The sequence below is a fragment of the Topomyia yanbarensis genome, chromosome 2 (assembly GCF_030247195.1).
Source record: "Topomyia yanbarensis strain Yona2022 chromosome 2, ASM3024719v1, whole genome shotgun sequence".
Classification (NCBI taxonomy): Eukaryota; Metazoa; Arthropoda; class Insecta; order Diptera; family Culicidae; genus Topomyia; species Topomyia yanbarensis.
In genome coordinates, this window is record NC_080671.1 from 162,458,515 (window position 1) to 162,475,654 (window position 17,140).

The 17,140-nt window shown below is 38.0% G+C and overlaps 1 protein-coding gene across 4 annotated transcripts in view; it reads right to left on the reverse strand.

Moving 5' to 3' along the window:
* Positions 1–5,233: 5,233 nt before the first annotated feature.
* The window catches only part of LOC131681951 (nuclear receptor-binding protein homolog), a 211,927-nt gene continuing 200,020 nt past the window's right edge, over positions 5,234–17,140 (reverse strand). For 3 of the 4 annotated variants that reach the window (XM_058963063.1, XM_058963062.1, XM_058963064.1), the window contains 5 exons: positions 16,441–16,570; positions 16,176–16,362; positions 7,025–7,144; positions 6,734–6,941; positions 5,234–5,739 (listed from right to left, as the gene is read on the reverse strand). In XM_058963063.1, the coding sequence (XP_058819046.1) occupies positions 5,381–5,739; positions 6,734–6,941; positions 7,025–7,144; positions 16,176–16,362; positions 16,441–16,570 (1,004 nt within the window). In that variant the 3' untranslated portion in view covers positions 5,234–5,380. Of the gene's footprint in view, positions 5,740–6,026; positions 6,567–6,733; positions 6,942–7,024; positions 7,145–16,175; positions 16,363–16,440; positions 16,571–17,140 lie in introns of those variants that run through there. The other variant, XM_058963065.1, reaches the window with a different exon arrangement.

Below are 17,140 nucleotides of genomic sequence, written 5' to 3' on the forward strand. Positions count from 1 at the left end.
TTCTATACCTGTCAAATCAAAACCTACATTCTGTACTCAAGCCATTTTTTATTGCTCAAATATTGAACTAGTCTGGCAAAGAATTTGCGAAGTGCTATAAGGAGGTGACTATTTTTTGAACAATTTTACAGTTTAATCCAATTGCAAATTAATTTCTATACAATGTTTCAAAATTGTCTTTATTATTCCGCATGTACAATTTTGTTTTAAGTTGTAGTGGACTAATAAATAACTTCAAATCAACATTGTATTTCGATCACAGATATGCATTTTATGTGAATTTTTTACAACAAAACATAATTTTTGCTTGCACTATTTGTAATTTTGATTTAGTCTGTCATTATTTGTAATTTATTGTAAACTTTTATATACGATTGCTGGTTTGCTGGGAGCAGCTCATTGAATCTTTATACCAAATAACCCTTGGCTTTGTCGTAGAACCGAGACAGCTGGGCGAAGTATAATGGTTGATTCATTCTTTCAAACAATAGCAGTTCTTTGAATTTGTATACCAAATAGCCCTCGCAAGCAAATCTGCGATCCACTCGTTTGCCCGGATTTCTCAAACATAGGGGTTGTGAATTAGTTTAAGCGAGCGGAGTGATGTCGGACTGTACCAAACTTAAAACGACGTGGCGTAGCCACATTAGGCGTCAACGCCTAATATACCAGAGAATTTAATGTATATTTCAAATTATGCCAAACGACCATTACGTCAAACGATCATTATGCCAAATGAACACCAAGCCAAACGAAAGCATGTGTCACTTGCTATAACGCCAAATTTTATGCCAAACGACGTGCTCCCAATAGCAACAGTAATAAAATCCAGAGACGAATATTGATAGAAAACTGTGCTTACTTTAGGCTACACATTCTTTAGTCGAACAAACTACGTCAATACATCAATTCAACTATCTAGAAAACGATCATCAGACCGGTATTCCTGTACGGCTACAACCTGAGCTAAAATGGCAAAGAAAGAACGCGCTCTTGCTGTTTTCGAACGGAAGATACTGCGAACCACCTACACTGCCGCTAGAAGCATAACTGTCTCATGTGCTATGGGAATCCCTATACTCATGGAACAAATTATGTTTCTAGCGGCAGTACAGCGGAGTGCGCATACGGTGAGCTGAGTCAGTCGTCAAAATGAGGTTTGAAATCCCGGTATAAGTTTAAAACTCTGGAAACTGATCTAACAGAAAGAAGAAAATAGAGCACTTCGACAAAACGGATAGGTCTAGCAGAAGATATGCTATGACTTTTTGACACAGACGTGGACTTCACGGTTTTAGACGTTATGGTAAAGTAAGTAATCAATTATCAACAGTAGGGCATTGCAAAAAACCTGTTTTAATCCACCTAGCGGTGCAATTGTGCCTTTCTCATTTCTCTAAACTATGGCACGGAGGCTTTTTATGTTCAACATAATTGTGGAAATGTCCATTACATTCTTAGTACACTTTGCACTTATACACAATGGCATGCCAGCCACGAACTTGAGTTGACGGTGAAACACTTGAAATAAAAAAATATAATACTCCATTAGCCTAATCAACATTAGATCAATGTTATCTGCTTGCTAACTCATTTTGTCATGCGGGGGTGGGTATGTGAGGAGCGCGAAAGTCCCATGAACGAACGACTCCCGAGCTTAAATTGGTATGCTTTGTGATATAGTGGTGGTTTAAAGATGATGGGGTTGAAAGGGAGGGGTATGAGGGCTGGATGGGGTGGTGGTTTGAGGGGTGATTTAAGGAGATTTTTAAAGGAGGGAAGTGAACAGTAGAGGGGGGGGGGTGTAACCCCTCTCCGTAAACAATCAACTACGCCCCTGTTAAAATCCAGAAACCTTATGAGAGTCGAAAAAAAATTTTGGATTAGGTTGACGTTTTTCAGAGTGATTGCATAACCTTTCTATATGAGAAAGGCAAAAATGTGCCAAAATCCAAAAAAGTGAATCGTCGTCAAATTTTTTTTCGAGTTTGCATCAAATCTCGACGTTTCATGCACCTTGAACACATCTAACATCAAAAATAAAAATTCTATTTTTAATTTTTCCTATAGTTTATATGAGAAATTTCTGTGTGGCCGCACTCTGAAACCCGTAATTCCGGAACCAGTATTCCGATCGATCCAAAATTCAATAGCAGCCGATGGGAAGGTTGCACCTTTCATTTGAGACTAAGTTTGGGCAAATCGGTCTAGCCATCTCTGAGAAAAATGAGTGACATTATTTGACACATACGCACATACATACACACACACACATACACACACATACATACATACACACACACATACAGACTTTTTCCGATCTCGACGAACTGAGTCGAATGGGATATGACACTCGGCCCTCCGGGCCGGGATTAGGTTGACGTTTTTCAGAGTGATTGCATAACCTTTCTATATGAGAAAGGCAAAAATGTGCCAAAATCCAAAAAAGTGAATCGTCGTCAAATTTTTTTTCGAGTTTGCATCAAATCTCGACGTTTCATGCACCTTGAACACATTTAACATCAAAAATAAAAATTCTATTTTTAATTTTTCCTATAGTTTATATGAGAAATTTCTGTGTGGCCGCACTCTGAAACCCGTAATTCCGGAACCAGTATTCCGATCGATCCAAAATTCAATAGCAGCCGATGGGAAGGTTGCACCTTTCATTTGAGACTAAGTTTGGGCAAATCGGTCCAGCCATCTCTGAGAAAAATGAGTGACATTATTTGACACATACGCACATTCATACACACACACACATACACACACACATACATACATACACACACACACATACAGACTTTTTCCGATCTCGACGAACTGAGTCGAATGGGATATGACACCCGGCCCTCCGGGCCGGGATTAGGTTGACGTTTTTCAGAGTGATTGCATAACCTTTCTATATGAGAAAGGCAAAAAGTTTTTTTTTAAATTCTCAAAGACCCCCCCCCCCCTCTGATATTGTGACAAATGTCAAAGTAAGCTCAGATGCCAAATTTCACATCATTTGGATAATTCTAGACCCCCGCCCACCTCGCTTGAAATTTTTGAAATTGATACTATGGGAAAAAATGGAGGAAAATATATTAAGTGCTATAACCTTTGAAGTAGCACTCAGAAAACTACAATTCATACCTCTTTTTAAAGGAAATAACCTTAGAATTTGAATGGAGATTTTTCTGTTTATCGAAAAATACGGGAAGGTGGGGTACTGGGTCATTTTGTCCCCAAAATCCCCTATTTTTAATATTTTTTCTGCTCCGTGATGCAATTCATACATATTTTGCAGTTTTTCTAATGTGAAAAAATCTCAGGGATCGAGCTGAGCCTTTTTGACCTTTGTCCGAATACGAGAAGCTGGGGTTATAGAGCCTTTTGTCATTCATATTAAATTTGATCATTTTCTCGTTCATGTATCTCTAGCATTCTTCTACCAATTTTCATAAAATGTATCTTGTTGAACGTAAAAATTCTTAGGAATAAATTAAAATAGATTCGCTACCGGTAAAATTCAGAAACATAAAAATTTTTGACATTAACTCCACAAATCACATTTTTTTTTCATTTTTTGTCCTAATGCCTCAACTTCCCCTATTTTCCCAGGAATGAAACTTTTTTCATGTGATTCCTAAGAATATTTTACACTAAAACTGGCAAAGTAAATAATAATTTATTGTTAAATGGAGTTGATATGAGCGATATAATGATAAAATTGTGAAATCGAGAGTAAATGTCAGAAAATTTGATGTTTATGAACTTTACCGGTAACGAATCTATTTTTATTTTATTCCTAAGATTTTTCCACGTTCAACAAGGTACAGTTCACTAAAATTGAGTGAAGAATAATAGAGATATATGCAATAGAAAATGATAAAATTTAATATGAATGACAAAAGGCCCTATAACCCCAACTTCCCGTATTCGGACAAAGATCAAAAAGGTACCGTTCGATTTCTGAGATTTTCTCACAATAGAAAAACTGCAAAATATGTATGAGTTGCATCACGGAGCAGAAAAATTATTGAAAATAGTGGATTTTGGGGACAAAATGGCCAAGTACCCAACTTTCCCGTATTTTTCGAGAAACAAAAATATCTCCATTCAAATAATAAGGTTATTCCCTTTAAAGGTATGAATTGTAATTTCCTGAGTGCTGTTTCAAAAGTTATAGCATTTAATATATTTTTCATCAATTTTAAAAATTTCAAGCGAAGTGGGCGGGGGTCTAGAATTGTCCAAATGATGTGAAATTTGGCATCTGAGCTTACTTTGACATTTGTCACAATATGAGAGGGGCCTTTGAGAATTCAAAAAAACTTTTTTTTGCAATGTCCTAATCAACAATTGTCCTATCGAACTTTTCAGATAAGGGAATGGATGTGATAAATTAAATTGAAACCACTCGTCCGTACTGGTGACGATTAGTTAGTCAATTAAACCTCTTAAATCACGCTACTTGTGCCCGGTTCAGTGTAATATATTTTTGCGTTTTTCTTCTTGATACTGTTCTCCTGTATTTCCCAATATGATGTTCGTTCGAGAATTTGCAGAAGTAATTTGAGATTATACACTATTTTTCGCCTTTTTGGTTGTTTTTTTTTTATTTGCATATTAAATTCACGCGCTTTGTTGCTGCTGACAAGCTGACTTTTTCACTGTTTTTATAGTTATATGACTATATTTAAATAACTGACCGCACTTATTTCTCTTTCATACATTTGTCCGATGTGTTACACTTCGGTCTCACAATCACGCAGCTAGTTCTTCACATTGCACTAATGTACTCCACCCAGAAGTAGGATACTTGCGCTATGAAGTTATTTTATATACCACTTAAAAAAGCTTACTATTCAGCGTTTTGTTGAGTCTTATTTTCTGTTAAAATGGCTGCACTGCTATTTTAATGCTGATGATGACTTTGATTAGACATTATTAGTAATTACACGAGAATAAGTTTTGCTTCTGATCCGACTGAGACGATTGACTATGATGATTGATTAGAGGTTCATTTTTTCGTTATATGAGTTCCCTAAGGTTTGTCAATTTTGTGTGTGTGTGGCTATTGTTTAAGAATTCTGAAAGAAATAGAATTCTAAAGCACAACAAACAAAACCACAAGCGGTGTTTTACTTTGTTAATTCTTTACTTGTTTACAAAAACAATAAAGATCATTTCCGTTTACTGTCGTCTATTTACTTCCTTCAGTGGCATGATTAAGTGTGTACGTATGTCAGCGGTTTATCCCATTTAATTGTTGTTTTATGTAATTACATAGCAATTCAATTGATATTTTTGTCGCATTTCAATAATGTACAACAAAATAGAAATAATGCTTACGTGGTAGGAGTGCTCTCAGAACTATTACGCCCTGTGATCATTACTCAGTAGCCTCGTACGATTCAATCGTCTCACTAGGACACAGCTCGGCTTCCGGGATAATGGAAGTGCTTCTTGAGGTTAGTGATCGATGCGTGGGATGCATCACAAATACGACATTGCTGCCTTCGTAGTCCAGCGTTGGCTCGGGGCACCGTTCGTCATCATCCTCTTCGGCCGTTGCCGCTTCCAATGCTTCGAGTTCCTCGTCATGCTGTTCACGAGCTTCCTCGGCATCGTCCAAGCTAGCAAACAGAGCCGCATCTAAGCTATTTACACTAATACCGGATGTTTCCATAATGACCGGCATTGTGACTAGTAGCGAATCCGTATCCGCTACCTTCCAGCCACGTTCCAGACCTGTGGGGTAAAAATATAGTGGTTTAGTGTTCCATTTGGCCGGTGCGTACACGACACTTGTTCATTGCGAATGCAAATTGTTGTTATAGGTAAACCAGGCAAAACCCTTCTAGTTATTCAATTTGCTGAAAAGAAAACATGCAACCAATTATGTGTAACAACGTGTTTCTCAGGGGTTTCGTGAACACTGTAGAAAATCAACAGAAACACATAAAAATGCCCAAACCAAAATTACACTTAACGCAGGTGAACCAGAACCAAATTGAGTAGTAATAAAAGAGACGAAATTTAAAAAATATAAATATAATCGTGTATATTTCTTCTGCATGTCTTTCTTTTCGTCTATCGCTTTTCTCGCCGCATTTGCTGTATTTCATTATATTGAAAATATGCCTTTTTTACAACTTTTCTCTGTTCTGATATGCATAGTCAATGCCAATAGATACTTTTACTTATTCTCACACAATTATTGGTCGCAGTGAATCTCTGGGAATCGTTTCGTGTGGCTCGATAATATTTATTCTTCATTTCAATAAAAATCATAGCTACTTGGTCGACGTACGGGGCGCGCCACCAAGCGACAGCAACGTGTTAGCATTATTTCACACTCGGGAATTTGCATATGGTAAGCATAGATTAATATGCGATACCATCCAAACTGTGTGCTGATAGCATGTTCTCGATCACTGGTTTTACGTGCGCAGCGGGCCGTTGCAGCATGAGCAAATGTGCCGATCAGGGCGCTCTAGATAGTATTAGCATTTGGGATGTGCTGGCAGTACTACTAGCTATTGCAGGTGGCTGAGCCGGAGTCAATTAGAACACAACTGGAAAAAATCGTACAGGAACGGGAACCGATAAAAATGATACATAGAAAAGACAAAAGAAAAAAACATGGGCGCAACAGACGACAACGAAAATTATAAAACATGACAAAACACACGACAACTATTTGAGCGACAGGTTTGGAGTAGTAGAATGAAGAGTTACTAACTGGCCGAATTTACAGGAACATGATGGTGAAGATGATTGCTGTTGGACGCCATCGTGTCCGACCCGGATATGCCACTACCGTCGGAGGCTACTAGCCTCTCACCGGCTTGGGCTGCCGCCGATTGCATTTTTGCCGCCGCACCCAGCAGTTGCTGTTGTTTATTCCTAAGTGTGTCCTCGATCATTGTTGCTAGCTTTTCACGATCCGTCTACGAGTAAAAAAAGGAAGAATAGTGTAAAAGGTGTACGTGTGTGCGTTTTAATTAGGTTCTCGGTTTAGACTTCGCCTTACTTCATGAATAAATCCTAAATGTACTAGTTCATGCGAAAGCGCGACGGCTGAATCGTCCGGCGAGATGGGACATGTTAACTGTCGATTCATCTTATCTTCCATCCTTAATAGTATTGTCATCTGCAAAAGATAATGTGAGTTACGTTAATGGTTTGGTTTGGATATGGTTTGGCTAAAATAGATAGAGGATCCATACGAACACTGACTGCACAATGAATTGCATCGATAAAAGTAGCAATTTTAAAGTGAACGAAAGACGCATATTTTCAGAACTAGTAAAGAATAAATGTTCCAGTTTCTTTGACTTTTTTTTGTAAGTTTGTTAGAATTAAATAATTGAATGTCGCATGATGTGGAACACTATTCGAGATGTTTAGCCATGCAGGAAAATCTTGTTGAATTCGGAATGTTCAATTATTTTGTGTTACTGTTAAGTACACGGGGCGGAAACCCCAATCATTTCGTTTCTACATAGAGCGCGAATCCCAACATTCGATAATGATTAGTCATCCACCAAGTTACGGTACCCAAGGAACCCTAATATCTATGCTCTCCAAATCCATTTCCAAAGATCGCTGACCTCATTCCGGTTCTAGTAAGGGCTGGGAAATCGTTTAGCATGTGTCTGGATGTCTCCCTCACTTGATAGCATCACTTGCAGACACTATTTTGAGTTTTTCCTAACTTGACCTGTAATGCTCTGAGTAAGCAATTGCATGTTAATAAATCAGTTATTATTTTTAGTTGCGGTTTACGTTAGGGATTGAGAATGTGGTGCTATGGCATCAAAATGCCCTTTATTCCTTGCTTTCATCGAACTTTTCATTAAGGTAAAAGGCGGTTAGGTCCAAATTCTGCATTACGGGGGATCTTTGAAACGCGTTGCTGTTCGCCAACTCGTCAGTCAACTCGTTCACTTCTATTTCCTCGTACCTTGGCATTTACATTAAAGTGAGTCTGAATGTGTTTGCCGTATCCATAACAATTTGCAGTTAGACTGGAAATTAGATGAACACAGAGCTGTTATCCCGCCCTGGCTATTTAAAAAAAATGTCCAACTCTCTGCCGCAACCTGTTTCTAGGCAGAAATTTTCTGACACAGGTCTCAATTTGATATACCTTTGAAGCGTTATGTACACTTTAAATATATTAGTTTCTCCTAATTGAACTGATTGATAGAAATTCGAAAAAAGTGTTCAACTCTAATCATTCTCTCTAATCTTGTTTGCCAATAGTTCAAAAGTTATAACTTGATTAGTATAAAAAAAACTTGTTTATAATATTTTTAAGTTTCACAAAACGTTAAACATCCTTGAACTTATTAATAGGCAAACAATGTAGAGAATGCACCGTTGATCGACAAATTAAATTGTCAGTTAATCCACATAAAATAACCATATCGATCTTCCAGTCATACACGACTATGGTCACAAATGGTTACATGGGGAGAAAAAAAAATTGCTTCCAACGATATTACATGCACATATAGTTTTCCTTACAGGATATTCTAAAATTCACTCCCGAAAGGAGTGGTTGTCTGGCTACATGGAGAGACAACAACAAACGAAAGTGGCATGTTATATTGACGGCTCTCTGATGGAGGGACGTGCTGGGCTTCGTCCGAGCATCGCAGTTATTGGAGAAATCTACCAACTTGTTACCAAACAAAGGCGTTTCTAGAACAACCGTGATTTCGAAAAATCTCTTACGCGCTGAGTCATTTTCAAGTGATCTTTGTAAATTTGACTGCGGAACCTCACATCATCTGATATGCAACTGCCCAGCAGTAGCACAATTGCGATTTCGAGTTTTCGGCCGCCGTGTTTCAAGGACTGATTCCATTTGAACTACTTGTGAGTTTAATTTACCAGCTGTTTGTTTTTGTGCAGTTATTTTTCCCAAACTTCCAATTCTATTTCCACCCTCCTCCTTCTCCTTTCCTTCCGCTCAGGAAATGATGATAATACTCGGCAAAGAACAAATCCAGACCACATACGGGGACCGTGCCATTTGAGCCAATATATGATTCCTAAAGACCAGGAGCTGTTAGAGCTTCCTCGAGCTGGTATATTTGACAGTCTCTCAAGGGAAAAATTGAAGCTTTTACAAGAATCTCATTTGCCTGATATATATCATATAGGTAATCACGAAGTGCAACTACGGGCAGTCTACCTAAGCTAAGCAGTAAAAGATATCCCTATATGGGGCTCACCAGAGCCACACCAGAGTCAAGAGAGCATAATGATTTGTGGTGGTGAGTTACGAAGCTCTTTTTTAGTATTTCTGTAATTGTCTAGCGGGACATGGTAATAGGCCATGTGGACTCTCCCCGCAATAGGCACACTCTTAAGCACTCCCTATGCAAGAATTATTCTCATGGTTTTCTGCGCAATTGTCACTCCGAACCTTACTACTACAATGGCCCATTTGCACAGACAGCCGAACAGGTAGACAATTCTTGCCGAAGAAGACGTAATTAAACGCAAGGCAGTCTCTCTAAAGGTCACCCGACACAAGTTTTAAAAGAGATACCTATATATTCCCATCCAATTCGATTACGATTCAAAATCTTTGCTCACAAGCGGTCCATGAAAAAGCCACCCCGTGCTTCAATAGACCCACGCATGACAAACTCGAATCAGTGATTACACCGTCGCACTTAACTTTGTGAGCGGGAATGTATACGGTTTTTCACCAGTAACTTCATTTACTTGCTTTAGGATAAAGTGCCTATTTTCAACATACAATGTAGGATGCCTCACTAATTCATTAATTTCTCGGCCTACAATCAATGGAATGCGTAAAAATTGATATCAACAGCTTTGCTTCGTTGTCAAGAAGCAATATAATAACACAAATGCGCTGAAAACAATGGAATTCTCGGTTTTGAGCGCAACGAAAACTTGAATCGAGTGCTCCTATTGTTGCGCTACCATTTGACTCAATGCGTTAAACAAAGATGGCAGACACTACTCTAACCAACGGCTTCAAATGGGTGGGTGATAATAGAAACATGGCGAGAATGGGCTCATCACCCTATATAGAATATCATAAATCTAAGTCTATCTGGTCGAACTTGTGAGATATCTGTCACGACTGAATCTTTTTGAGCCAGTTCCTTTGCAATCATTAGCGGATTATCTTTGATCCGAAACAACACCACATATGGTTTGACCGTGTTCAATGTATATGGTTTTAAATGGGAAATCTTGTTCGACATCCAATTTACCACCAGGTAGGTCTTTTTGGGAGAGTTTATATATGCACGTGCCTGCCCGGCACAAAGTGAAAATTGGAAGAACGCGAAGAAAGAGATAGAAATTAGCTGAGATGAGACTTGAGTTTGGAAACGCAATTTTTAATGTAATGCGTATAAACGCACAATCAAGGTGCTTAGAATTCTAAGGTGATTCGTCTTTGCCAGTAACTAGGTGAGGAGTGAGGTAAGCGCGCAGCAGACCGCGGGGAAGAAAAATGACAGCTAACAACTTTGTTTACCCACTGCAATCCAAGCAAACATGTGGAGAGAACTAGTAAACAATGTTATTAGCTGTCGTTTCTAAAACCAACACCAACCGGCGTTTTTGAGGATCGTATCACCTGAGAATAAAAACTCCTTGCACACAATGTTAGAGAAATGCACGAAATGTAGAGATTTGGTAGTAATTGGAAAAAATACATGGATCTTTTTCTTTGAAAATCATAGTTTAAAACTATAAGCACCAGAGACTTCACTAAAAAAATACGAGATGAAAGAAGATCGGATGTGTCATGCATATTAAAAACATTTGACATCAAAAAAATTTAAAGCTGGCTTTCCAAACGCAAATCTCAACTCAACAATAACATTGTTACTCTTATATTGTTATATTTCACATCAATAATACCACATTGTATTATTGATGTGAAATATCTGTTCAACCAATTTGTGTCAGTTCTTTAGACCTGAAGTCCTTCAGGGATATTGAAATATACATTTTTCTCCGGTTAGATTGTCTTACAAATACTTAACTTCATATTCACCGTCGCAAAGTGCAAAGCCATTGGCCATTGAAAGATTCATGTCGTATTTCGGAGAAGTGGAATCCATTACGGAGGATACGTGGAGGAGCTACTTTCCAGGTATTTCAAATGGTGTTTTTGTGGTGAGAATGCGGGTAGACAAACCCATCCCCTCCTACCTTACCCTGCAGTACGCAACAGAAGGAGGTGATACCATTATACAGCGAACTCTATGTACATATCAAGGACAAACTAACACGTGCCAGTTCTGTGAACAAACGGCACATTACGGACAACCCTGCCCAGAAACTGCTAAGAAAAGCTTATCTACAGAAAGAAATACCAACACTCAGTCTCCAATTTCATGCCCTGAGCCACAAACAGTTGCCAAATTTGTGGCAATGGAAAGTCGCGCGTACGGGATCGTTCTTAGTATTAATTGTTCATTATTTTTATTGTTTACATCATGTAAATATATTAAAAGCCCACGGCTCCGTGAAGCTAACGCCTTGAGCCGTGCCAAATAAACGAATTTAAGAAAAATGTTCAAAAGTGATTGAGTAAAATTCATTAAATCTACAGTTATTATCAATCGACTGTGTTATTTCCACAGGTTCACTGACCAGTTCATTACATTGGTTGGTCAATTGTACTGTGTTAACGAAATAACTGTTCAATTTTTCAGCTATTGTTGGTTTAGATTGCTCTTCTACATCGTTAAAAGTTAAGGACTGCGAGCAGCTTTAAAGTTTTATTATTTCTTCAGGATTTTCCATAATTCTTTGCTGTTATTTTGATGTTGATCGATCTTCGTTTGGATGTTTATATTTGGTTTTTTTCGTGTGTGTGCCCATTCTAAACACGTTCATTATTAGCTCTACAAAATTCCTTCCAAATTAATATACTTTTCAGAAACTAGTAAACACGTTAATTAGAACAACTGCCTTGTTATCTAAATTCCCGTTCAATTCTATGAAATCCAGGTTTCCAGAAACAAGTTGTGACATGGCTTGTTTCGAATATTTTTTCCATCATTCAATTTTAATTTTTTCATTCCCATGGCTTGGTTCGTTAGCCAGCAAAATTGAAATCGTCTCATGGTCTGAAATTTTATAATAAGCTTGTACATTCGAATTTTTTCTACATGATGTCGCATTACAACAAAATTAGTAGATGTAATTGTAGGAGTCGACATATTCGATCAGTCGGTCCGAACCCTCTGAGATTGAGAAGTGTCATTAGATAACCGTCATATGTAGTGTAGGAGTGTATAGAAATTGCTATATAGTTCGAATGCGAATTAAAGAAGGTCTCTTTTAGTGAATGACCGTCATAAAGTGAAGACCTGCTTTTTATGAAATCCCAGATATCACAGTGGCGACGAGTGGAATAAGTTTTTTACTTTCAAGTGAAAAAGTTAGTGAAAACGGAGAAGAGTTTTAGCTGGAATGCTGTCCGGGATAAAGTTCTCGCTAGACGCCGATTATATCAATCCACGTAATTTTTAATCAAGCAAATTCCAAGAATCCGTTTTTTTTGTGTGCGAAGAGCCATTTTCTTTTACGGAACTGTGGGTTTTTGTTTAGTCGATTTCTTGAAGCTGAACCCAATTTTTATTCGATTTCTTTACGATTGTTTTATCCAAGCAGAGCACGGCAGGTTTTTTGCCGTGACTATTTTGTTGGAATCTGGATAAAAGCACGTTTGCTGATTTTTGTTGCTGTTGTTTTTTTGGTGTAACTATAGGGACCGGAATTTGCCATGTGAGACTTTTGGTAGTGTTGACAGGAATCGCCATTTTCTTCAAAAAGGTTTCACTTGGCGGCCGGACCTTTACAGCACAAAGAGAGCAGTTACGTTTGGCGAAAGAAACTCGTCGTCCACGTACCAGATTACTTTTGGACCGAGTGTCGCCTGCCCGTCTATCAATCCACAGCATTAACGAGATGAACGAGCCACAACAGCATCATAAATCAGAAATTGATTCTGAACGAGAAAGCTCGCAGGATGATTTTTACGGGTCCGCATCAGATTCATTCCTATTTGGTGGGTTTTCCCAACCAGGTGGAACGGAGGACTCTTTATGTATAGATCATCGGATGCAAGATCTGAACCAATTACAATCTGGAATACATCAAGAGGTCCGGATTGGAGGTGTTTCTAGGCCCACGATAAGGAGATCTACAAGAACTAAGAAAATCAACCGCTGCGAAGATTACATTCATAATTAGTGTGTTCGAGATTTGTTATTGGTCTTTTGAACTTTCGAATTAATTTTTAATATTGAATTAGTAATAAGCTAGTTTGGTCATGAATAATAATTTGGCTTTCTAAATGCATAACAAGAACTAAAGGGTGAAGAGTTGTAGGAGTCGACATATTCGATCAGTCGGTCCGAACCCTCTGAGATTGAGAAATGTCATTAGATAACCGCCATATGTAGTGTAGGAGTGTATAGAAATTACTATATAGTTCATATGCGAATTAAAGAAGGTCTCTTTTAGTGAACGGCCGTCATAAAGTGAAGACCTGTTTTTTTATGAAATCCCAGATATCACAGTAATATGGCTGTATTTAAATGTAATATTTCAGACAGCGTCCCTTTTGATATTTGGTATGCACTGGACAAAATGCTGCTTTTTTGGATTTTAGCAGTCCCCGATATACTGAACACTGCTTACTAAATGCCGGATTGTTCCATCCAAATTTATTTAACGATCATTATTCTTTTTTCGTGTAAATTACGCAATTAAAATCAGTTGGAGAGCATTCAGGTGTTCTAGGTACTTTATTACATCTGGAACATGTTAAATGGCAAAATTCCCGACAAAAAGTATTCACTCGAAATGTAATCAGTAGCAGGCAATGATCAACAACACATAAGGCACTATTTACACCTATCCGTTTCAGTGTCGGTTCAGTACCGCCATACACTTGAAAATGCGAGTACTTCACTGTGCCGTACAAGTGTGAATTCTCGCATATAAAATACTAGCTAATACCCATCCAACCAATAGCACACAAACACGCTCTATCACAAATGCCTACTATGTATAAATTTTTACGGCAATTGGTTAAGCCGTTTGGGAGTTCATAAATCACATACATACAAACATTAGAAAATATCTCGATAAACATGTGAAAAGGGCATATCGCAAATGAGAGTCTCTCTGTGTTTACTTTCTCTTTCGATTATTACGGCGTCATCATAAAACATTCCAATATTGTTTCAATAAATATCGAAAGATACTGATGTCGTCAAGCATATTATGCTAAGAGTTATGAAACAAACGTAAAAGCGGCATAGTTATTGACGGAAGAGAAAGTAAACACAGAGATGCTCTCATTTGCGATATGCCCTTTACACATGTTTATCATAAGATATGAAACAATATTGGTGCCCGTGCACGGTACTGAACTGTCATTAAATTGCATCAGAAAGATGTGAATTTGGCTTAATAGATTATTCTGTTTATTAGGCACGAACTATCTCAGTGCTAAAAGGAGAAAAATCTCATTTATACATTCCAGTATAGTATAGCTCAAATTATGCCATATGGCCATTATGCCAAATGATGTAGAGCCGTTACATTGTGCGGTATGTGGGGGATATGGAGTTAGCTAGAACGTAACGTAACAAAAGATTAAAAAAATGTCGTTACGCGCTAGTGGAGGGGAGGGAGAGATAATATGAATGGCCGGCGTCCAAAAGGGGCTAACCCACATTTTGCATTTTTTACAGAAAATGGAAAAAAAAACTTCCGCATTTCCAAATTAACACTATTTTTAATGTAAAAATACATTATTTTATTAGTAGTTCATTGACCCATGTTGTCAAGAAAAAATAAGATCATTGCATGTACTACTTTTCAATTCACAAGTATTTTCGTAATTGGGGGGGGGGCATGGGTTCCTAGAGTCCAAAAGGGGCTAACCCGCAATTCACACATCCTTTCCTTCTCTTTCGTTTTACAGTTATGGTATCTTTGCCAAAGTTGTTGTGTGACATCTAGCGCTTCATTTGATCATTTCATATTAGTTCGGAATTCAGTCTCTCGGCGCTGTTATCAACTTTTTAATGGAACGAGATAGAAAGATGGTGTCTTCGAGAAAGTTGTAGGTGCTATCATTTTAAACATATCTTCTGAACATATTCTTGATAACAGCGCCGCCCCAGCGACTGAATTCCAAACTAGTGTGATTCAACGAAATAAAGCGCTAAGTGCCATACAGCAACTCTTCCGAAGACACCATAACTTTATAACGAAAGATAATAATTGATTCCACGTTTTTTAACTTTCCGGCCACAATGTACCGTTTTTCTCGTAATCCCCTATTGCTCAGTGAACTTGCAATGTAGTGACATGACACCTTCACTGGAATTTTCAAAAAAATATGCTCAATAATATACATTTATGCAAGAAATATATATTAGTTAGAAAATAGCCATACATAGCAAGTGTATGAGCGGCCCTTACTTTCAGGAACGACTGTGTGGGCCGAAACGTCAACGTACAATGCAATCCAACTAAAAACAGTATTATATCGAGTTCACCGATATGTGAGCTACAACACAAAATTTACCAATTCAATATCAATTCTTTAAAAGGGCTAATGAGATTTTTGTAAATAAACTTATTTCGCTCATTATTCCGCTGTCGAGTTGAATTTCATAAAAGATACACATGAATCAACATCTTTACCCTTTGTAGAATCGATTTCAAATGTCTTTTGTGTTGAAATTATAACAAATTAAGAGAAATCAGCAAAACAAATGTTTGTTTACAAATCTTATTAGCCCTATTCAAATGTTGATATGGAATTGTGTATCGATTGACTATTTTTTCTTAAAACCCCGGAAAACGAACGAGAAAACTTGAATTTCTATAAGACTCAATGTAGGGTTAGCCCCTTTAGGACGCCAGCTAGTATTAAAGTTACCTCCATGGTCCACTTTGACTGCTAATCGCAAAAAATTTAAAAATTATTTTCAAAATTCTTAAAAGGCAGTACACGTGGATTACTTAGAACTATCAAAAATGCAAAAATGTCGATTTCGGAAAAATATGGGTTAGCCCCTTTTGGACGCCTGCCATTCATATGTTCATGTGACCTCCACAGATGACAAAGGGAATCAAGATATACTCACAAATAATTCACAATTTTCTTCTCGCGGCTTAACACTACATATCATATTCACAACTCTCCTAGTTTCAATATCTAACGGCTCTGGCGTGGCGGATTTTACCGATTCTGCAGTCTCGGGCGATATTGCTCGTGGTCGGGAAGCGGGTGGTTTTTGTGCCGAAAAGGCAGTCAGTGGATAAATGCCATATCTAGAAGTAGAAAAGAAAAAAAAACAATTTAATCCTACTGTTTCGACAGAATTCACACAATGCACACGCACTACTTACTTCACATCTTCTACGAACTTCTCCAGCTTTTCCGTTCCGGGGACATCGCCCAGGTGAAACTCGACCGCCCGTACTTCGGCGTACACGATGTCCGATTTGTTCAGCTTCTGCAACATTTCGTCGTAGTTCGCTGTAGTTTTAGTTTAGTTGATGTTGTTTTTTTTTTGAACCAGAAAAGGTATGGCACGTGTAGTAGAGGCAACGGAGATGGTTTGATGATAAGCGCCCGCCGTGGTCACCGACAGATTGATTGTGTGTTAGCCCGTTCGTTGGTAGGTAAGGATCACAGTGTAATCGATCAATCGTATGGGCAGGTTAATTTTCATCCATCCAATAACAAAGAGTGGCGGGGCGAGCAGTGTGAGAAAAGAATCAAGTTGAGATTAATATTGATGAAGCAATCGAATAAGTGCATTAATTTCTTTTCATTGTGTTTCCTAGTTTTGCGGAACAGGCTGCGGACGTAGACGATGAATTCTTGTTTTGTTTGTTGTTCTTTTCTACGTTACTTACTTTGGTTCGACGGTGCTTGATTGAGAATAACGAGTAGTACAAGGGAGTCGTACTACACTAATATGGATTTAATTTGATTCAATGTTTTAATGAGCTGCCACAGCAGTATTTCATAAAATATTTATCAATACAACGTCAGTAACTATACAACTCCTTTTGTCGAACAGCGTTTGAAGCTGGTGGCGAA